Here is a 24,681-nt window from a genome sequence, read left to right on the forward strand (position 1 = left end):
CAGGCACTGCATTGGGAGAAGGGAACAAATATCTGCCTTCCAGGAGTTCAGAGGGCTATGGCTAATAAATAAGAAGTGAATTACCATGGTTAATAAAATATTCAAGTTATGTTATAATTACTAAGTTAGTAAGGAAAAACCTTGACCAAACGGAAAAGTGAACATGCATTTTCTTGAGTCCATCAGAAATCTTGAAAACACTATGCAAATAGTTGTTGCAATACAGAAAAAGAAGACAAGAATCAGACAGCTGGTAAGAGTTGGATCTGGCCTCTCACTGTTCTATCAAGACAGGCATTTTGGATCTACGCAGCTTCAGACTGGTAGCTACGCTAACTGAATTCATTGAAAGATTGCTATTATGTGATCCAGGATTTGCCTCTGTCAACCTATCTTTTAGCATTACACATTTTATTTTGTGAAATAAAATAATCCCATTATAGATAAGAAGCTTGAACTGCAAGATGTAATTATGAGTCCTAATTCTAGCACTCAGAAAAAACAAAACAAAATAACTGAAACAAAACCTAACATCCATATAGTGCTTGTTATGAGCCACAAACACTCTGTAAAAACCAATGCATAAAAACTAATTCAATCTTTACAGTGCTATTCATCCAAACAGCAACTATTTGCTGAGACTGTTACAGATTCTGGTGCCATGAAGTGGAAGCTATCATTATCCCTATTCAGGAGTGAGCTTGGTTCACCCCCTCACGCCTCCCCTTGGCATCCTGGTCTTGCTGGGCTCTTGAGATCTCAAATGCTCCCTTGGCAAGGAAAGCAAACCACATCCCCAAATTTCCTCTATCCAGAGCACTGCTTTTAATTCTCTACAGACCGTGGTGAACACAGCTGAATTTTATTTGTGTTCCTCTAAAAGAGTGGTAAGGGCGTCTTTTCATGTCTTTGGGGACAGGGATTCCAACGAGGGAATGAAGAAACCAAAACCATGAGCAGTCACACAGTGCATCGTCCTGCTGGAAGCCGCACTAAATCAAATAAGACATAATGTGTGGGAAGTCTGTCTTAAAAATCTTTAGAAAAGAGGCTAAACAAACCCTCGCTGAGCTCCTTCTCATCTCCCCTTTACTCTCTTACTCTCTATCTAATACAATATGTGGGTATAAATTAAGAGAAATGGTAGGAAAAACAAGACCAAATGATCTAGGTAATTGTTATTCAACATATATGATACAAGTATCATTTTATGAAGTAGATCCATATCATGGCCCATGACATAGTAAGTAAAAAAAGATAAAAGAGAAAAGAAGGTAGAAAGTAAAAGAGAAGAATCTTATGTGCAGGGACATTTCACAAAGCATGATCCAGTGCTTCTGGGATGACCTGAGAACCTTTCAGGCCGTCCATGAAGTCAACATGATTTTCAAACCACTACTAAGACATTCTTTGACCTGCTCATTCTCATTCTCTCCTGAGTATAGGATGGAGGTTTCCAGAGGCTACATAATGTGTGCTAACACAACAGGTTGAATGTAGAAGCAGATACAAGAATCCAGCTGCCTTCCATTAGACCAGACATCAAGGAGATTTGCAAAAATGCAAACAAAAAATGCTATTTATGTTAACACATAATGGATTTATTATTGTTAGTTTTAAATAAACTACCAAATATTTCTAAAATCTTTATTTACCATTTCTAACATGATAAACATTGATACATGGAATCAGTGGTATGCTGGTAAATGTTAATAACTGGCTATCTGGGGGGGCAGGGAGAGCCCAGGTCTGGAGTGCTGGCCGACTGATTCCATGGTGTACACACTCTGATTGTGGTGGATTTCAAGCTACCACTGACCTGATCGTGGAGTTGGGAGCTGGTTCCAGCTGGCTCCAGCACACCACTGGATCTAATTCACACAAACAAAACCTCTGGGGGACTCAATAGTTTCTAAAAGTGTAAAGAGGTCCTGTTATCAAAAAGCTTTACAATTACCAACGTATAGTATTCATCACATTTTTGTTTAAAATATACATGTGTAGAAAATTCTGAAAAGCCATACACCAATCTCTAATAGTGGTTACTTTTTCTTTTTTTTTTTTTGAGACAGAGTCTCGCTTTGTTGCCTGGGCTAGAGTGAGTGCCGTGGCATCAGCCTAGCTCACAGCAACCTCACACTCCTGGGCTCAAGCAATTCTTCTGTCTCAGCCTCCCAGGTAGCTGGGACTACAGGCATGTGCCACTATGCCCAGCTAATTTTTTTTTTTCTAATTTTAAGTGGTTGGCCAAATTTTTTTCTATTTTTAGTAGAGACGAGTCTTGCTCTTGCTCAGGCTGGTCTTGAACTCCTGAGCTCAAATGATCCACCTGCCTTGGCCTCCCAGAGTGCTAGGATTACAGGCATGAGCCACCGGGCCTGGCCTAATAGTGGTTACTTTTAAAGCAGGGAAACTTAAATTTTACTTGGTAAACTTTTACGTTGCTTGAATTTTTATGAAAAGCATAAAACACATATAGAAAATGAAAAAAAAAGACATTCATTTTAAGGCCCAGAACTTGCTCAGAGAACTCGGGGTCTCAGTTTCCCAGTTGGTACAAAGTAGCCAATATGGGCTAATTTGAGTAAGGGGATTTTTTTCCAGCCCCATAAGTCTATGATTCAGTGATATATTTCCACTCATTCTGGTTTATGTCTCACTTGTGTGATCGCTTTAGGGATGCCAGGGCCCTTCAGTTCCTCAAATGGACCAGATCTCTCCTGTGACGAGGCCTCAGCCTGCCATGTTCCCATTCTTCCCACAGCCTTTTGCCTGTTCACAGCTAGTTACTCTCTAGATCTCAGCTGAACAGTCTCCTCCCAAGGACTTCTTCTCTGAATGCCCAGCTAGTTGGGCTCCTTTGTTACACAGCCCCAGAGAACCACGCTGCTTTCCCTCAGAGCACTCAATGCTGTGTGTGGGCCCCAAGGAGAGCAGGGCCTGTGTGGGTTTTCACTCACTGCCCTCCAGCGTGGGGCCTGGGCCTTATCAGAGGAGAACACTGAGGCTCATTCACTCGCCCACGTTAGAAGTGAGGAGCTGTATGTGCTAGGCACGTTGCTGGGCAGTGCGATATAACAGTGAGCAAACCAGACCGAGTCCCTGTTCTCATGGGGCCTTGCTCCAAGACACACCGCGAGCGCATGAGCAGACCCAGGCTGAGAACCCAGTTGTCCCGGGGGCAGTGCTTCTCCTCTACCTGCCTGACTTCCCAGATGCTGAGGGTGTGTGAAGACTGACCTTGAGACTGAAAGGATAATTCGGTACTTGTATTCTCTGAGTTCTGGGAGGCATTGTGCCAAGAGTTAATAATTCCAAAAGTCATGACTCCAACCCAGTAGAGGATACTTTAAAAAGAATGAACTCACTGAAGTCAGGAAAAATGCAATGAGTGAGGCTGCACAGATGAAACAGTCAGATACATGAGCAGACCATATGTAAAATATAGCACAGCTGACATTTGTTGTGTTACTGATGCACAACCATGGGGGAAGAAAACCTACAGCTTTAAATATCATATATCTTAGAATCATTTGGAGGTAGAGGTATTTTTTAAATGTGTCAGAGAGGGAGAAGAAGAATTCAAATAGGCCATTCTTGCAAATACGCCTCTGTCAGGGAAAGGTCTTTGTAGCTAAAGTGAAATGGCATTTCTTTGTTAATGAGGTGAACATTTAGGAAGAGCTATTATGCACATTTTTCAAAAAATAATAATGTAGATCTCTCCTGTAATGCAATAAATGTCTGGGTTTAGTCCACCTAACCTATTGTCTAAAATATAGTGCCGTTTCCAAGATAAGCATCTGTGAATAAATTGAGTCATATCTTGCAAGTTGGAACAATTCACAAAGCTATGGCAAATGCTTTTCTTATTAAAGATTTCATATGGCAAAAAGTGAGTGCAATAATCACCTTGCCCAGATTTCACTTTAAAAACAGTTCTGTTTATGGAGAGAAAGCATGCATTTTACGCATTGAAAATTAATTCTGTTATCAGATGATACTTTGAAACTCCAGATCAGCTCACAGTTATTAAAAGATAATCGTGTTGCATGAATCAGGTAAACCTGGAAGTTAAAGGAATACCTAAAAGGATGTATGGTGCTTTTGAAAATAAGTTCTAAAATGATTCTAAATAATATGTAACTTCTGTCCAGCAGAGCCACAAATCAAATCATCTTTCCACTCACCTAGGTCAAAGTTTAAAAAGTAAAGTGTGACTTCGTGAAGTTTGATTGACTGTAAAATGTGAGTATTTTATACTGGTTTCCTTAAAATGACCTTAAAATGACGTGAAGTCTGATATTCCTGTGGTAACTGCCCTCTCCTGGAGCCTGCTGCATCGGATGCCTCAACCAGAGCCCTGGAACTGCTTCTCCCCAGGGTCAGGCAATGATGCCGTTTGGATGCAGATGGTGGGTGTGTTTCAGCAGGCAGACCATTTGACTCCTGGTAAGCTTCAGGCTGTTTTGGCACACAGAGTTTGGGTTTACTTCCCAAGGTGGCAGCAGGGCAGAGCCGGGGGGCCTGGCAGCCACCTGGTCCAATTAGGAAACTAATGGTACACCTAACATTTTACTTAAAAAAAAAAAGTTTTTTTTTTTAAAGTCACTTTTTGAGCTCTGTGGCATAAGCTGAAGCTTCTGATGAAATTTAAAATCAAGCATTTTCTTTTTTAATAGGAATCCTAGGTCGAGGCCTTCTAAAAGAGTGATAGAAAACGTAAAAGTAACTTTGATCACATAAATCATCAGAATGTTCAGGTGAACTATAGACATGAAACCATCCCTCTTTTAAAAGCAGATCTGATACCCAACTCCAATAACTTGCCACTTAAATCATAATCCTTGACCAAAGAAAACATTCAGGAAAGAAGCAGTCACTTAAAAGCACTTAAAAGTGCTTAGAAGGCATATTTTATATATATGCCTTCTAAGGTATTTTATATATATGCTATCCAAGTTGAAATAAAATAAGCTATTGATGGACACACACAGATTAGGTCAAGTTTTAAAGACAGCTTAAAATATTTTAGTATGCTGTCATGAAAATTGGGATAATTTCAATATCACAAAATCCCCTACTAGTACATATTATTTCTGAACAGGAAGATATATGTTAAAAGCAGAAAACTGGAGTCAGGTTATATCCTATAATTTTCTGCCAAAGATATCTGAGTGTTATAGCTTTTATGTTTCATATCCGGCTGGACATAATCAATGAATTTGTATCTTTTTTTTTCTTTTTTGCTTAACTTTGGAAAACCTTGTGTGACTTGCTTGAAATTAAGTATTAAAATACGCTTTTGGAAACAAGATTTTCTTTATCTATTTCTATTAGCATGTGTTCCTTATGGTGATATGGGATTTTAAAGTACTTATGACTTATGATACAAAGATGTTCTTTGTAGGGAAGCAATTCCATGAGTAGTATAATAAGGTGTTCTAAGACTAACACCCCTGAGATGTTAAAGATTATAAAATTCCAAATGCAATCATGTATAATATTTGCATATAGATTATAACTTTAAATATACATTTGGCTCTTCTTTACACATTTACTCTATTATATGTAAAATGTTCCACTCTTAGTTCTAAAAATTATCAAAGTGTGCCTTAGCCATAGCTTCTAAGAAATAGACATGGGGAAGTTTTCTCCTAACTTGTACATGGTAGAGAACACAAATTAGAATCATTGTCATTTAAGAAACACCACCTCCCTAGCTGATGAAATTAGAGATTTGATTTTAGTCTGTCAAACCTCAAGAGAATTTACTCTAAGAAGATATTATTTATGGGGGCTCCAAATAATTCTAGGTGGAGAAGAAGTAGAGAAATTTTACTCTTTCCTAGAACTATCTATAGTGTAGTATAGGAAAGAATAGATAAACAGTTCTTATATAGATTCTATACTTAACAACTTTCCAAATGTATTTTATGAAATGCATCATATATAAATTACTGTATGAAATTAAAACTGGAAAATGAGAGTTAAGCTGTGGGATACTTTTGAGTTACTAACTAAAGATGGAATAAAGGTAGCCTGGTGAGATGCGAAAGAGCTGGACTTTGAATCAGTTCCAATCCCATTTCCCCACCCATATCTATGTGTTGTATAATCCCTGTAAATTGCTTATCCTCTCTGCATCCTAGCTTCCTCCTCAGTAAAATAGCTGCTAACTATATCTCATGGCTTGTTGTCATAGGGGTTAAATATACTAATTTTCACCAAACTGCCTTAGATGGTGACTCGTACCTAGTATTCAATAAATAATTAATCAAATTTGTATTGTACCAGGTTAAAGATTAAAGAAGTAAAAGCAGATTCCCATTTGTTATGCAGTATAACAGTTTTACATGCTGTGATTATTACAATGGATCTGTGAATCTTAAAGTGAAACCTGCATTTGTGAGCTTCAGGTAGGTGAACGATTCACCTTATAAGGGAGACTTCCAATTGTTCCTTTTGGTTTTGGCAGTGTGACTGCCTTTCCAGATCTAAGAACTATGGGAATACTTATTTGGATAATGTCTTAGAAACATCCTGCCTGTGAATGTAAATGTATTTATACAAACAGCCAAATCTTGATAGCTCTAAGTCTCTACCTACTCACACAGAATATAAAATCCCTTACAGAGTTTCCTTTTCTCTTAAATACTTATGGTAATCCCAAAGGGGAGCTTCATGAGTGACATTAATGTAGCCGAGGTCGCTGGTTCTCAAGTGTTGCTGCACATTAGAACCATCTGGGGAGCTTGGAGCAATCCTGCTGCCCAGGCTGCACCCCATACCAATTAAATCAGAATCCCTGGGGGAGGCACCAGGCATTGAGATTTGTAAAACTCCCTGGGTGATTCCATTGTGAGGTTTGTAAGAGAACCAGTCTCCCAATCCCACCAGCATGTGGTTCCCCTTGAATGCACTTGAACAGTTTGGCTCTGATCTGCTGGATGAAAAAGCCAACTTGCTGAATGACAGGACCTCAGCCCTTCCTTGTCCAGTGTCCAGTGTCTTTCTAGATCCTCAACTCTGGCCACTCAACAGAACCACTTAGATAGAGTTTAACATATTGTAACCCAGGCTCCACCCCAGACTAAATAAATCAGAAATCCTGGGCATGGGGCCTGGGTATCTGGGATTTGTATTAATAAAAAATTATAATGTGCACTCAGGGATGAGAATTACTATTCCAGAAGTTTCCAAGAGGAGTGAGCTGGGATGGCACATATTATCAGAGCCCAGAGCTGACCATGCCTCAGCTTCCTGCACCAACCTGCCCTTGCTGTATTCCAGTTGTGGCCTGTGCTCCCCACTGCTGCCCACACTGCTGCCAATTGCCGCCTGCAACTTCAAGATTGCCTCGCTCCTTGGGGCACCTGAGATTTCTGCCTCTGGTACCTTAAGCTCCATATTTGCTTACTTCTTGGTCTCAGCTGCTATCTTTCTCTTCAATCAGTAGGGGGGTATTCCATTTTTGTGTGTCCATTTTTTTAGAGTTGGTCCCTTGGAGTTATTAATACTTGGGCATCTGCTCAAATTCTTTTAACGTTTACTGCCCAGCATTCTGGGAAGAGGAGGGGGCCCCAGCAGAGTCACTTGTGTTCCCAGTGAAACGATCCTCCCCATGACAATTTTACCAATTAATGCCCCCCTCCTCATAGTGCAGGCACACCAGCAACACCAGCAGATGGGTGTGCTGGGAGGGCCAAGTCCATTCTCACAGTGTCCCACAGGAGGATACTGACCCTCAGGCTATGGCAGACTCCTTTTCATTTATAGGAATTTTTCTTTAGTTATTCCTCCCTGCATCTGACTTCTTTCGTTAACCTTTTCTTCATACATATATCATGCCTGAATATACAGGCATGTATATTCAGAATTCATACATACATGCCTGAATCCCAGTTATAGAAGGAATTTGAATTTCCTTCCTTGGGTTGCCTGGGCCTCAGGCAAATCAAGAACTAGGTCTAGACACATATGTTAGTGCCTGTGAACATTCCGGAGCCTTTAATAATGTATTTTATGCCCAGAATGTAGGGAAGAACCTTAAAGAGCATTGCTATCTTATTCTACAGGCCAGTGTATCTGAGTCCAGAAACAGCCCAGCCCTTACATGAAACATTTGATAAGGCCAAATGAGGAAGCAATATTCCCTTAAAATCAGACTACTTTTCCCTGGAAGATCAGATGATCTCACACTCTTTTAGTCTCCAGTATACTTGAATGAAACAAAAGAGTCCTATAGACTTCAACTTAGTGCTATAAAACCAGCCAAAAACCAAATGATAAGTCAGCACAAAAGGGAAGAATGTTGGTGTTTTCCCTAAGAGGGTATTGTAAATTATTATTTTATGTCAAAAATGAGTACAGGCAGTGTCATAAAAATGAATCACTACAACACTAGCCCAAAGACTGCCATTTAAGAACACCTGTATAAGGACATAAAGAGTTAAGACATAGTTCCCCTTGTAGCCCTAGGGAAGACTCCCAGCACTACTCACAGGGTTTCACATTAACTATCCAGAAACATGCTGTGTCAGAACCTGGGATACTGAAACTCTGCCAGCTCTCATTCCGAGTGCTAGTTTGGAATTCCTGTCTGCCTGTTTCTAGTTGGCCAAGAGATCTTCTACCCTAGCCCTATGTTATAGGCCTTCATACTGTCATTAGAACAGTGTCTTTAGAAAGAAAAAGCAAGTCAAATGCTGAGGTATGATGTTATCATCATGGACCCAAAATAACACTTTTACCAGATGTGAGTCTCAATGACCATGTTTTCACAGATCTCTGGGTAAGAGATGAATTGTATAAATTCAGATTCCTACAATGACTATGACAAGATTAGGCATTCTTTTCCAATAGAGGAATTTCTTTATTTTTGAACAGGTATTTTTTCCTTTCTAGTTTGTCCTTGAAAATTTAATTTGAAAAAAGCAAGGTGCGGTACAAAAAAGGGAAAAGAAACACATTTTAATGCTTAGTTTTTTAACAGCTTGGAACCAGTGGAAAAATACATCAGAACTAGTTTGTTACCTGGGAGTTCCTTGTTGAAGCAGGCCCATTGTAGTGAGTATTCTTTTCTCCCTCAAGAACAGACTGATCACTGCTGATTCCAACTAAGTTCTTTTTCAACGTAACCCAGAACAATTGTGTCAAGTGACTTTCCTGAATCCAAACTCTTATTCTCACTTACTAGATTTCCCTTCCAGGTACTCTATTCAGAGGTCTATGTCTCCACTGATGGCATTCTTTGGATTCTTTTTTTGAGCTGTGCCTCCAGAAATAATTCAATTTCTCTTCCTAAGGAACTGTACAAAGACTTAACATTTTATTAAATACATTTGCTACATCTTCCAAGACTATTAAGGAAATGGCATCTTTAAATTTGACATTTTTTAACAAACACACATTCAGGCACATATATTTGGCCTTGATGTTTTCTGTGCTGCATCAATAAAATTTAATTAAAATGAGTAGAAAAATTACAATAATTTCCATTTATCATCCCCAAACGCCATTATGTGACTAAAGGCCTTCATACCTGCACCTATCAAGCAGGGTGATAAAACTGTAATGGGCTATTAAAGGGTGTTATGCTATCGCCATCCTTAGAAATTTTAAGGTAACAATGGATAATCATCTGTCTTGAATGTCATCAAAGCAGGGACCAGGCCAACTGATCTCCTAAATTCTATTCAGATAAATTTTTCCATTACACGTTGAATCAGACGCATACATAGAAGGACATAGATCATATAAATTTATATGTTGATGTCCAAGCACTGATGATGGTATTTTTTACTTTCTAGAAGTAAAAAAAAAATGAGGGAGAGAAAAAGAGCAAGCATCAAGAGTGCAAGCTATCTTTTTGAGGAATTGAGGCTTTACATAGTACAAAAGAATACAAAACTATTATTTTGGGGAAAATATAATAAAGAAAATTAAGATTTAGAAAATGATGAATGAGGTAAGTATACTTTCGCCTTGCTCTCTCTGGTTTCAGTTGCTCTGGGGGAAAGTAAGATTTCACGTTGTGATAAGGCCCAAGTAGCCCTGTGTAGGACACGTGATGAAGAACTAAGGCCTCCTGCCAACAGCCACGTGAATGACCATCCTGAAGTATTAATAGATCCTCCAGCCTCAGCCAAGTGGAGACATTGAGGCCCATCCAAAAATTTGTTACCAACCTCATGAGAGAATCTGTGCCAGAACTACCCAGAAAAGCTGATGCTTCTGGATTCTAGGCCTTCAAAAACTATATGAAATAATAATTCAAGCTTTAAGCTGCTGAATTTGGGAGGGATTTGTTACACAGAAATATATAACAAATCCACTAAATGTTATGTTTGGATTGGGTACAGTGTATTTGTAGTTTACAGTGTATAATGCTTGAGCACTGACCCATGTCCAGGTTGGCCCTGGGTTGGAGAACTGGCTCTTGCCCTCTAAGTCATCAAATTTCCTTGGGCTTCAGTTTCATCCAGTAACGTGCTGGGTTTAAAATGTATCTTGATAGTCCCACCTACCTCTGTACTTCTTTGACATCATGACTTAAAATTCCCAACTGCAGCTTTATGCTATGATAAACAAATACAGATTTGTGGTTAAAAGAGTACAATAGATTTAATCGAGAAGTTATTGTCCAACTACAGCTTTGCCAGAGAAAAAATTTTACATGAAAAATTTTCAAGAAGAAGCATGGTTCATGTCTTACTTATCTTTATTTTTCCCTGGGCCCCAGTACCCAGGACACAGAAGATACTCATTATTGAGGGGACCAAACAGTCATCTGTGGCTATAATGGAAGTTGGTTGTGGACTAAAGGCTTATCGACTAGGGGTTCACAGACAATAAATCTTTCTGGACACTGAAAGTACAGTGTGTTCTTGCCATGATGTGGGAGCTCCACTCTCATTAGCATTTAAAAGGGAACACTTATTAGCTGAACTACTAAATGTCCTTTCTACAATATAATGAGTTTCATTGAAAAGAATCACCAGCTTAGCTAAGGAGAAATTTAAACACTTTGCAATTATTTATAAATTCAACCCTTCTAGGATGGTATTTTTAAAGGTATTTTGAATGAAAGGAAGAAGAAAAGTGTTAGAAATCTTGACAAAAGAAATGTAATTAGAGTAATAAAAAAAGGCAATTCTATGGTTTATGAAGATATCTTTGATCTGCTCAGAAGCGAGGGAAGTAGGGGCATTGTTGCCCACGACATTCTCTCCACTGTGCCTTGAAACGGGTAACTGGAATGGAACGTGCCTGCTTTTGTTAAAAGTGATGGAGAAAAAAATGCATAAAACCATAATCAAAACCCACTGTAATGCAAATCAATGAGGCAGAGACTCACTGCAGGAAACTCACATAAGTAATGGAATTGTACTTGATCTTTCTTTCAATATCCCAGGATTACCGTAGACATTTGCCTTATGCATCCGACTCATTAAATTTAAATTAATGCATCCTATCAGAATTAAAAAAAACCATTAATTAGCATATATTGTTTTCCTCTCTATTTTTATTCTCAGAATGTCAACGGTCATAATTCTTTCATTCATTAATTTATTAATTCAGCAAGAATTTAACTTGCTTCTAAGTTCAAGGCAAAACCGGATGGTAAATTTTCATAAACTTTTCATTTAGACCACAACATCCTACGAGGTTAGAACAAAAATACGTCTAGAGTTACAGAAGATTAAGATAAATTTAAATGTCATATACGTAAGTAGGTTATTAATAGGAAGTGTGGTGAGTGCTAAGATTGATGTCACGAAAGGCACTCACCATGTTTGCTCACAACTAACCCTTAAAACCACTAATAGAGACAAAGAATACTATTAATTCCAACAGATCCTTTGTCCAGCCTTTCCTGAATGCTATAATAGTTATCTTTGTCAGGCAGAAATCTGATTATCGTCATTATCTCTATGCCTAAAAATCTTAAGCAATCATTAGTCTAATAGGACAGAATTCTCCTAAGTGTAACACAGTGAGACGCTAAAACTTTCATGTGAACTCATCTCTCCATTTGAATTCTCAACTCTCTCCCACACACTTCCCTTTCCTGCTCCCCAACCTATACCAGGGGCCCTACACTACCCTACCTACTTCTCTGAGGTAACCCGGGCCTGGTCACAAAGTGTGTTCTGGGACTTGTCAAGTCCTTTCTCTGTTTTATGTTTTTGCATACTCTATTCTTTTTGTTTTCATCCCCCATGAAATCTTCATGATAATCTTCTAATTATCTTTACACTGAAATTCCAAAACACCCAGCTCCCAAATCAGCTCCCTGTGAACACCTTCCCTCCAGTAAGCAATTCAGTTCTCTGGTTCCCACGACATGTTGTGCATCCCTTTATGTTAACATTTGCCACATGGGGTTTTTGCTTGTGCATGTAAGTGCATGCATGTGCACACCTGTTTGTGTGACATGTGTTTTCTGCTATGTAAGGATCTCCTAAGGGCAAAAACCATGTGGTATTTGCCTTTCTCTCCCTGGTTCCAGCATGGTGTCTGTCATGCAACCACTGTAGTGCTTAGAATATGCTCAGTTTGTGTTTGAACTGAAAAGCTGGAAAGTCCTTCAGTCATACCCTGAGAGGCTGAGTGGTAGCAATATAAGGTTTGTACTCTTCATCCTGAGGATGCAGGCAGTCTTAGAAAAAGCCATTTCAACCACTTGTTTAGGAGCTGAGAGTTTTTCAGGAAGAAATACCCAGTGCAGTGTGAACCTTTTCACCTCAGTATGAACCAGGGACTTTGGTTTTCAGTTGCCTCCTCCTTGGATTTGCTTTGACAACTTATTAAAATGGTCTACCCAATGACTTGACCTAAAGATCAATGGCAAACTCTAATCCCCCCTTCATTTCCATGCATTATACTCTTTAAGCAGGTCATTCCTGCCCAACCTTAGTTTGAGAGGAGAAACCAGGTATATATCTTATACTCTAGGTCAACTCACAAAATATTAGGTCTAGAGCATGATCCTTAAAAATCAATCATTTAGTTCAGTCATTCATTTTATAGATGAGAAAACTGAAGCTCACATGTGTTAAATTAATTATCCAAGGCCCCACCATTAGTACTAGAGATGGGGGTGAGATCCAGTTCTCTGGACCCTCAGCCAAGTGTTTATTCCACCATGTCATCTTGCCTCTCCCATATTCCAGATCCTTTACTTCGATTTCCAAAGTCATGCACAGCACATTAGATTTGGCTCCCATTGTCTTCTTTTATTGGAAATTTAAATTTGGATTTGCATTGCTGCTTTTCCATTCGATGGAGATAAACACTAAAAATATCATCTGGGGGGAATAGAAATAAAATAAGTATCTGGAAAGAATGTGCTATAATGGAGATGTCATTGTTTGCCCATAAATGCTAGACAAAGAATCTGGCTTTTCAAAAGCAAACATGTGAAAACATCTATGTCCATTCCCATTAGCATACAAGAGTACTGTTACATCTCCTACCTTAAAAATGGGAAGGTCTTTCCTTTGGCTCCACTTCTCCTTCCAGCTATCACCTCGTTTCTTTACTGCTCTTCACAGCAACACTCCATTGAAAGACTCATCAATACACGAGGTTTCTGATTTATTTCTTCCCATTCTGTCTTGAACCCATCCTAATCAGGCTCTCACCCTGCCACTCCACCAATGGGGTTCTCACTAGTGTCATCAATGATGTTCATGTCTTCATCTTCCTTGATATTTCAGCAGCACTTGGCATAATTCATCACACTCCTTCTTGAGACACTCTTCCTTTGACTTCTAGGACACTATACTTTCCTGGCTTTTCTTTTCCCCCGATGGCTACGATCTCTTGGTCTCCTTCACTGGTTTCTGATCAAGTTACACTGGAGAACCTCAGGACTTGGTTTTCGGCCCTCTCTTTGATCACTCCCCTGGAGATTCACCCAGTCTCATGTTTTCAATATCATCTCTATGCTGATGACTCCCCAAATTATATTTGTATCCTAGACCTCTCTCCCTATGTCTAATTGGTTACTCAACAGCTCCACTTCATTGACTAATATACATCCCAAACTTAATCAGACAACACTGAGCTCCTAATTGTTCCCCAAACCTGTTACTCAGTCTTTCTTAGCTAATAAATGACACCTCCATTCTTTTAAAACTTAAATCGTAGCATGCACATTCCCGTACTTATGGGCATCTCCAGTGTTTTCCCACCAGTGTTTTCCCAGGCTCTCCAGGACCTGTCCTGTGTCCCTGCTTTGACACTGTCTCTCATATACTTCCCTGGTTTATTCTGCTCCAGTCACCCTGGTCCCCCTGCCCCAGGGGGCTTTTGTATTTGTTGTTCCCAATTTCTGCCCCAAATGTTGACATGCCTCCCTCATTTACTCCCTTCAAGTATCACCTTCTCACTAACGCCTTCCCTGGCCACCCAATCTAAAATTGCCAGCCTGCCTTCCAGTACACGAACTCCTAAACCTGCTTTATTATTTGGCCTTACATCTTACCATGAACATACTGTGTATTTTGCTTATTTATTTTCATTACTGTAAAGCTCCTCTACTAGAAATTCTTTTTTGTTCATTTTTGTGTCTCCAGCACCTTGAACAGTGGCTGGTACAAAGTAGGCTGTCAAAAAATATTTCTTCAATGAATGCAGATATTTAATGATACTATTAAGAACTACCTCTTAGGTAGAAAGGTAAGTAGAAAGTAAATGAGATCAGTACTTTATACATGCTAATGCACAATAAATTTTAATTATTTACATTCATATCATACATCCTTGTGTATGTTGGAAATAATTTTTAAGTGCGAATTGTGTGAAGGGAAGGAGAAATTCTAGTTAAAAGGGACAGGATGGAAGTACACGGTTTTGCAAGTCAGTCTCAAGCAAGGAAAAGATGACTGATGGAAACACCCTGGCACTGGCCCAGTTAACAAATGCCTAGCCCTGCCTTGGGGGTGAGGGGATGAGGGAAAGGGGAGTAGGAGGCAGGCTGAAACTTATGTGGGTGGGATCATGGGGTCTGTACGCAGTCTTCTGGGTAGCTCAGAGTGAGACCTCTAGGCTACAGACCACTGTGTGCTGACACCCATCCTGAGTGTCCCTAGCAGTGCGTGCAGTATCTCTCTATCTCTAGGACTGGATGTGCACCCCGCAAAGTAACAGACCACTCCCGGTCAAGGCATAGAGATTGCTGCATATGTTCATATACTCTTCAATAGATTGCTTTGCTATTCAAAATATAAATCCTTAGGGTGGGTAACAGCATCACAGTGTCTCTGTGAGGCTGCTTTGTGTCTCACACATAGTGATGTTAGATGTTTTTTCATAGGTTGGAGCAAAAATGAATTCATCTACATCTACAAGGTTATTATCATTTACAAAACATATCTTGAAGTGAAAAAATTCAATTTTAAAAAGGCACTTTTGTTCTTGGAACTATAAACAATATATAATTCTCAAAAGCCTTTATATCCAGATACAGCTATTTGATTAGCTGGTATAGACACAGTCAATGAAAAAAACTCTTTTGTAACCATGTGACATCACATAATACTTTCCAAACCTTTCCCAGTTTCAGAGAGGACATAGTGGCAACCTCTACAGTATATGCCTCAGCATTGCTCTACAATTTGTAATTGGTTTCCCACGTAGAGTTTGCACTTTGCTTGCTACACTGGTGCAGATGTGGCCAAGGCCCTCTGATCACATTTCTTTCAAAGTGGTGACCTTAGAATCTATATACTAGAGTGTGGGATATGTACGAGTACATGTATGCATAGATAAGCAAGTATGCATAAATATGTAAGAGAAAAGATAAGCACAAAATGACAGATCCTGAAAGAAAGAAAAGAAGTAAGGAAGGGAATGAGAAAGGAGTGGAAGGAAATTAGCATTCATTAGGCTTTGGCTATGATCCAGCTGCCCAGGAAAGAAGGCAGTGGGGGAACAGAGATGGGGATACGCAGTTATCTAGATGTTAAAGAAAGAACTTGTAAAACTCTCCTTCCTTAAAGGAGAGTGCTGTAAAATGGATGCTGGCAGCCTGTCAGGGAGTGCTTGTCAAGCCACTCAGAGGGAGAACAGAAGCTGTGGGAACTGACTCTGGCTTTGTCTCCCCTAGGTGCTGGGGTGCTGTCTTGCCATGAGTTGAGTTATCTTTGAAGTTCTGCTGAGCAGTCCAGATAGCATGACTTAAAAGTGCAAGTCCCTAACCAGGGTTCAGCTTCCCAGAATACAAATGCTCAGAGAACCAAAAGAGGCCAGGTAAAACCAGCCCAAGATGTTTCCCTTTAAGCCCTAAGGAATACTAGTAGTCTCCATAATTAAAAGGATTCTAGAAGACTGTATATTGGAGGTTTCTGAGTATTTGTATCTATTTTTTTTGGTTTGTTCTTGTTTTTGTTTTACTCAGAGGTCCTTGAAATTTTTGTAATTGCATCTTGTGATTCCTCTGAGTCACCTGAGGTAAAGGGCAGAGGGAAGGGGTGACCTTGCAGAGAGTCCCTGGGCAGGTCGAGGAAGGTCAGGTCCAGCTGACACGGCAAAGAGAGAGGGATGAAAGCAGTGACCATTTGGGAGAGCTCTAAAGTAAGCCTTCAAAAACTTCTGTTTAGGAATTCCTGGCCAATTACAGGTTCTGCCTGGATGTCACTTCTGCTTTCTCTACTCCCACTACCCCAATATCACATCACATATCCTTGGCCGTGTCAGGTTTATTATAAGAGCCTCTTTTCCTCCATTTGCATTTGGGATAATTGCATCCTTTGGCTCAATTCTCCATCATTCCCTATATCCACACTCCTTGATATATAACTTTGAAGTGCTCTCCCACTGTGGGTGAGGGACCTGCTTGGCCTCTGTACTTTGGACTGACCCATGTGATTTTCTGTGGCCAATAGGATGTTTAGGAAATGTGAGGCAAGCACAGGCTAGAAATGGACTTTCTTCAATGCTGGAGCTTGTTTTTCACCAGGAAAAGAGTGAGAGACACATGGCACTGGCAAATGTTCCCCAGTCAAGCCTACCCTAGAATAGAGCCCCCAACAAACCCACACACACCCGAGTGAACTCCGTTGGTACAAAAAGAAACAGTTTAACCCAGCTCAAGTGGCTGAGCCTTGCAGGTGTGTGATAAACAAGTGTTTATTGTTGGATGCCACTGGAGTTGTGTGGTTGTTACACAGCAAAAGCATCCTTTTGATCAAAATTGTCCTTTGATCCATGTCCCTCATGTCTGCCAGAGTAATATTTCTAAAGTGGAACTCCAATTATCTTAAAAGTATTCTGCTTAGAACCCTTCAATGACTTCTTTTTATGGGCTGAATTGTATCCCCCCCAAAGTTCATATGTTGAAGTCCTAACTCCCAGTACCTCAGAATGTAACCTTATTTAGAGACAGAATTATTGAAAATGTAATCAGCTAAGATGATATCATACTGGAGTAGTAGCCCAATTTGACCAGTGTCCTCATAAAAAGGGGAAATTGGCAGTAGACACAGACACAGGGAGAATGCAATGTGACCACAAAGGCAGAGATTGGGGTGATGTGGCAACAAGCCAAGTAACACTGGAGATTGCCAGAAATCCTCCAGAGGCTAAGAGAGAGACATGGAACAGGTTCTCCCTCACTGCCCTCAGAAGGAAATAATCCTGCCAACACCTTGATCTCAGACTTCTGGCCTCCAGAACTGTGAGACAATAAATTTCTATTATTTAAGCCACTCCTCATTACCTTTTGTATAAAGTCTAAATTCCTTCACAAAGTACATAAGTCTTTTCATAAGCTGGCCTCTGGCTATATCTATGGTCTCATCCCTCACTGTATTCCATTTGCAATAGCCTTATCCCAATTGCCAGCCACACTGAACTATTTACAGAGCTTCGATTGACTGCTTGGGAGACTTTATCCATGGTGATCCCTTGCCTCAAATGCCCTTCCTGCTACCCTACATTCCCCACTAGACCCAACATCTTCACCTAGTTAACTTCTATTTTCATTTCACGCTCCAGATCGGACATAATCTCTGGAAACTTTATCTCCTGACTTTCCCATTCCTAACTAACGAAGATGCCCTACTAAATGTTCCGAAACATTCCATACAGATATTCTTTTCTATCGTAGTACTTATCACACTGTGGATAATTGTTCACTATGCATCCTTGTCCTCATCAACGGACTTGATAATGAACTTCTTGAAGGCAGGGTCACACACTATCTGTCCTTGTATCCCTAGCGCCTAGCATAGTCCTTGGCACAGAGGGGCTCTGTAGCAAATGTTTGTGGAAGGAATCTATATGTGTTCATGTGCAGATATCCACAGATATGTTCTTGTCAAAAGAGAGAGAGATACATTCTGCTTGTGTGACAACTGGCAGTTGAGTTTGCTTGGAATCAAAAGCACCCAATTAAAGACCAAACATCACTTCCTCCTTCTTCATTTCCTTCTCCCTCTGTAACAACCTGATCTCACATGCTTTATAATGCTTTTAGATGTGAGTGACTGTGAATTATTACTGACTATAGGCCTTTCATCTTCAAGACTGACAGTCTAAGTTCCCTATCTCTCAGGAGGGAGAGACTATTATAACTATATTTTTGCTTACCAAGAGAATTGTTAATGGTTATCCTAGAGGGAAAAAAAGATCTATAAATATCCAACCCGTAATGAAGCCTTAAGCTTACTTTCTTCCTTTACTAATGAAATCCTTTCTGAATGCACTGCCACAATCGCTGCATAACCATTACACTGAGCAAAGAGACAAAGCGTACAATGAGTTTTTTCTTTTACCTGTTTAGTCCTCAATTTGGAATCTGACGACAGATTGTTGTAAGTATAATGTGCCTGTGTGACTCCACAGAAGAGAACAGCAACTATTCCTGAAATTAAAAAACAGATCAGTCAAAACCAATTTTCTTTACCATCTAACTCAAAGGATGGGGCTATCCCAGCTGGAAGATGGACTTGGTGTTAGTAGGGTTAAAACTGCCAATAATCACTGTGATAATGAAACCTGGGTAAATCTTGCTACTTGCTTTAAACAGGGGTATTGCAGGGTTAAACCTAAAGAGGAGCATTAAGAAGTAGACTTTAAATAAAAGTGAGAAGTAGATTCTTACTGGAGAAAAATGATACCTTGCTCATGATTTAGGAAAGTTAGACTTGGAAACATAAGAACAAAAGACTCCATAGTCAACTCTGGGCTTTGCATAGCCAGTGCTAACTACTTTACCGCATTTTATACTAAATACTGGTATATTAGCTCAAAGACATTTGCTTTCCACTGTGTATCTTGGGGAGTCTGAAGAGGTTCCTGTCATACCATAATTTAGTATTAAAAGCCCATGAGTCACAAACCTAGACATCTACAGGGGTTTTGTTGCTGCTGCCAATGCTCCCACATGCCAACCAGAAGAGAGAAGTCCCTGTTTGCTCCTGAGCCTCCTTGGCAGGGCTGGGTGCCCTGTCCTGCTGCTGCTGAATACTGTAATGAACACATCCCAGGCACACGCTCCTGGAAGGTAAATGGTCTGTTCTCGTGTGCTTCCTACTGGTGGTGGGCCGTCAGCTGTTCCTTGGCTCGCTGCAGGGCTTATTTTTTAAACCACATGATAGCAGCTTTAAATGCTACATGAAGTCACACATACACTAGATTCTTTCTAGGGACAGAAGAATAGCAACCATGAGACAAATGTGTTATTTCTCCCTGGGCTCTGTTATTCTCTGTATTATCGCCCCTGTGCTGGGGTGGGGAAGGGGTGGGAGCTGCACTCTACTTTGGATTAAAGATTAGATCAATTATGGGAAATTGGGCAGAGAGGAGGGCTTTGGGAAAAACACAAGATATAAGTATTCCTCAACTCAGACCAAGAGGACTGAATTGAATTTTAAGCAGCAGAATCTTTTCAACTAAAAAACACTCATAAATTAAATGCTGATGATTCTTAAGAGTATAGAGATATGTGAACTGAATACAGACGTTTCAAATGAATCTGCAATAAAGAATTTTAAAGAACTGAGCTTACTTATTTAATATGTAGACTGTATGATTCTATTTACACGTTATTTTTTCAGGTTGGCATTGGATAAAATACTGCTAAGGCATTTACATAATATAACTGCATAGAATTTAGAAGATTGATTTCCTTTTTATATTATGCTTCAAAATTTTACACAAAAGAATAAAACAAGTAGGAAATTTTTCAAAGAAATATATATTCAGTAAATGTTTCTGCAGATTTTTTGGTAAACTTTCAGTTTTTCAGCATCTCTACAGAAATTCTAAGAAAAAGTGCTTATACAATATTATATTTTACTCTTCACAGAATTTCTATTAAAAAATCAGTGAATACCAGGGAAATTTTTGGGATGCTGAAGCACTTTAAGTACTTCAAGTCACAAGGAGGATTGCCACGGATATTGTTTTGGTATCAAATATTTCTCCTTATTTATTTAAAAATGTAATTTATGTATCTGTCAAGTCTAGTCTGTTGAGGGTTTTTCTGGGTGAGGTTTAGCTGACCCTCTCACTGCTGTGGAACTGTTTTGACTATATATTAATCTGTGGAGAAGTAGGGAAAAAAAGGGCAGGTGTGCTTGGGTAGCGAATAAATTCACTATGAGAACAAGCATAGGTAATACACAAGTGTTACAAAGGACAGGGGAGGGACTGAGATTGGTCAAACTGCTGCTGTGGGCCAAGAACGGTGATCATTTCATTTACATCTCCTCGTTTGTTGCATTTCACTATCTCACAACAGGCTTACCACGATTAACCAACCCCTCCCACTGCCTTTCTCTTTTCAGTAATAGCATCTCCATCCTTCCTGTTGCTCAGGCCAAAACTTTGGGGTCACCTTTTACTTTTCTTCTCATTGTTCATCAGCAATTTTGTTGGCTTGTCCTTCGAAACTTACCTTGAACCCAACTATTTCTCAACACCTCCACCCCAACATCCTCTTCCAAGCCGCCGTCATCTTTGGCCTGGATCACAGCAATAGCTTTCTAACTGGCCTCTCTGCCTCCCGGGCAGCCCCTGACAGTCTATTCCTCACCAGCAATAGTGATTCTTTTTTTTTTTAATTTCAAAATATTAAGGGGGTACAAATGTTTTTGTTACATGGACACCTTGTATAATGCTTAAGTTGGGGCTTTCAACGTGACCATCACCAGAATAGTGCTCATTGTCCCCAACAGGTAGGTTTTTATCTCTCACCTCCCTCCAAGCCTCCCCTCTTCTTGTTTTCTAATGTTCTTTACATCTCTTTGTGCCCATGCATGCCCATCATTTAGTTCCCAGTCATTACAGAGTACAAGTGGTATTGGTTTTTCCATTCCTGAGATACTTCACTTAGGATAATGGTTTCCAGTTCCTCACAAGTTGCTGCAAAAAACATCACTTAATTCCCTTTTATAGCTGAGTAGTACTCTATGGTGTATATATACCACATTTTCTTTATGCACACATGAATTGATGGTTGATTCCTTGTCTTTGCAACTGTGAATTGTTTTTATGATAAACATTTGAGTGAAGGTGTCTTTTTTCATAAAATGATTTCTTTTCCTTTAGGTAGATACCCAGTAGTGGGACTGCTGGATCAAATGGTAGGTCTACTTATAGTTCTTTGAGGAATCTCCATACTATTTTCCATAGAGGTTATACTAGTTTGCAGTCCCACCAACAGTGAATAAGCATTCCTTTCTCTCTGCATGCATGCCAACTTCTATGGTTTTCTGACTTTTTAATAATGGTCATTCTGACAGGGGTAAGGTGGTATGTCATTGTGGTTTTAATTTGCATTTCCCTGATGATTAGTAATATTGAGCATTTTTTCATATGTTTGTTGGACATTTGTCTATCTTCTTTTGAAAAACTTCTGTTCATGTCTTTTGCCCACTTTTTAATGGGGATGTCTGTTTTTTTCTTGCTGATTTGTCTGATTACATCAGTCCTCTGCTCAAAACCTTGTAGTGAACTCCTGTGGTTTGAAGGGGCCTGTAGGATCTGGTCTTACCCTTTCTCACCTCCCCACAACTCTCTAACCTCATCTCCTACCCCCCTCCCCTTTGTCTCACACTTTCCTCACTGAGCTGTTCCACCACAAGGCCCTGTGCACTTCTAGGTCCCACCGTTTGAAAAGCTCTTCTCCAGATACTCACATGGCTCCCTCCTTCCTTCAGATATCTGCTCAGATGTTACATTATTAGATAGGCCTTCTCTGTTCACTGCATAAAAATTATCCTCTCTCATTATTCTCTACTTGCCTGTCTTGCTTTGTTTTTTCCCATATTATTTACTGCTACTTAACATTTTACATATTTATGTGTTTATTTTCTGCCTTCCTGAACTGCAATGAAAAGCTCAGTGAGGGCAGAAGGAGTCATTGGTTCCTAACCCTTAAGAGCAGTACTGGGCACATGGCAAACGCCTGTGAGCATTTGTTGAATAAATAAATGAACATTCCTATCCCCATAGAACAAGTAAGACATGAATGTAATTTACTCAAGGTCACCTTGAAAGTGGCAGGGCTGAGATTCAATATTTCCCAGACTCCCTGTGCTTTCCTGCCTATATTAGACCATCTTTGAATGTTTTAAGGGGATCTTAAGCCATCTAAAAAATATCATTTCTGATATCCCAGGGAAATAGAGATTTGCTGATGAAGATTACATATCTAGCCAGCTGGGCTTGTCATTTGAGGATAATTTCCCTCGTCGCTCCATTGGTTTTCATTTCCTTGTCTTTAATATAACACTAAAGGCAACATTCTTGTTAAACACTTTTTGAGTTTCGTGTGTATGGATACATCACATAAGCAAAAAACAATGGAGATTACGCCTATATGACCAGAGGCGTGGTGTAGCAATTAAAATAAAACAACAAAATTGATCTGACCCTTAGTATTAGCATACATAATCATAATTCTATAGCTTGCTAATTAAATAAATCACATAAATTACTGTAATTAGTATGACTTTTACAAGCCAAAACACATTTTGAAAATGTCTCATCTAAATACATCTATTATCTATAAAATTCTCTTCGATAGAAACAAATTCAAAGTTGACAGTTTTGTACCTTACAAATGTACATTTTAACTATCATTATGTTTTCACATGTCCACGCCCGCCAAGTCCTGGTTGTGCTGCTGTGATGTGGGGCCCTAGACAACTCTCTTAAATGCTCTGGATCCCAGATCCTCACGTGTAATCAGAGGAGAAGGGGGACTATGTGCTCTTTGCGCCAGTCATCAAACTCGTTAGTGTCTCGGCTCCAAACCTACCCTTCTTCATTGGCTCCATGATCCTGGGGCTGGGGCTCTACCAACCACGTCCTCTCTTGCCTGTGCTGTTGGGCTCTGCCAGCATGAAGCCCCACAGAGAGACGAGAACACAGTGGGGAGAGAAGGACTTGCTCCTTCCTCTTTGCCTGCTCTTCCTGGCAGCTGCATCTCAGGAAGACCCAGTGGCATCCCTCAGGGAAAGCAGCCACAGCCAGGCAGTGTCCTCAGATGTCTGGATTCCAGCCCAGTGATTACCTCTTAGAAGCTTCTAGATTCACTTCCATTTGCTCCTTCTAGTCCTAGGGTTCACACTCGCTTCCTGGAATTATTACCTCTCTGTCACCTGTGTGTCCCCTTTGTACTTTTTTGTACTGCCAACTGTTTATCCAATTTCCTGCATTAAACTCCATCTATCAGTAGCTAGGTGGTTTCCCTTTTCCTGACTGAATCCTGGCTTGTACTTTCTTGTGGGTCTCTTCTCATTCTAAACCTTGATAGCTCTCTGAAACCATGAAAGGTTTATCATCTGTAAATAAGATCCAACTTGTATCTTCCCCGTAACAACCAGCACAATGGGGGACATCAGTAGCAGCTGAGACACTGTGCCAAGCCCCCAGTGACTGGACTCATGCTCTTTTCAATCCTACCTGTGGTTGGAATTGCTATTTTTAAAAAGTCATGTGAGTTTGAGCCATTATATTGGAATAAGTGGATTGGAGATAGGAATATGTTAGGCCTAGAACTCTTAAAGAGGCATATCCCAGACTTGGACATGGGTCGTCTAATTCCCAATCCCATGACCTTTCCAAAACCCAAACACTATCCTACAGTGGAGTGGCTAGCTTGAAGTGTGAGACATTCCCCATCATTTGAAACATTTGGGCTAAAGCATCATCTGCCAGAGTTGTTGTAGAAAGGATTCTCTTCATAAAGTAGAAGTTTAGATTTCTTCCAATTCTGTGGGTTTGTCTAGGCATTACTTCATTAATCCACTATGGTTAACATCTCAATTTAGTCTTTTTTTTTTTTTAAGTTCAAAATAAAGAAATAATAGCAGTTCCAATAGTGGTTTAGACATTTTGAATAGAAGCAGCCCAATTTTCTCAATAAGTCAAGACAACATAAACTTAAAGACTTTCAAATATTCTTTCAATTTGAGACAGATAACTCTTGTAAAGTAAAATTTTAAAACATATCATTACAATACTTTATACTTATAAAAGCTTATTTTTTTTCAAATAAGTTATTAGGTTTAAAGAGAAACTCTGAAAGTCTTCTCTATGTAGAAAAGGATGGTTTCAAATCTCTAGACCACAAACTTTCATCGAAAATGGTGAATTCTGATGTCTGTGCCCAAGCGACAGAGGCAGCTCACTGCACAGGAACCCACTTCCTTTCTCCTT

The 24,681-nt window shown here is 39.8% G+C and overlaps 1 protein-coding gene across 1 annotated transcript in view; it reads right to left on the bottom strand.

Moving 5' to 3' along the window:
* SLC9A9 (solute carrier family 9, subfamily A (NHE9, cation proton antiporter 9), member 9) overlaps positions 1–24,681 on the bottom strand; it is a 652,487-nt gene that overhangs the window by 327,294 nt on the left and 300,512 nt on the right. The window contains exon 11 of the mRNA XM_012647423.1: positions 18,786–18,874. Coding sequence (XP_012502877.1) covers positions 18,786–18,874 — 89 coding nt within the window. The remainder of the gene's footprint in view (positions 1–18,785; positions 18,875–24,681) is intronic.

The sequence above is a fragment of the Propithecus coquereli genome, unplaced genomic scaffold (genome assembly GCF_000956105.1).
Source record: "Propithecus coquereli isolate 6110/MARCELLA unplaced genomic scaffold, Pcoq_1.0 Scaffold268, whole genome shotgun sequence".
NCBI classification, from domain to species: domain Eukaryota; kingdom Metazoa; phylum Chordata; class Mammalia; order Primates; family Indriidae; genus Propithecus; species Propithecus coquereli.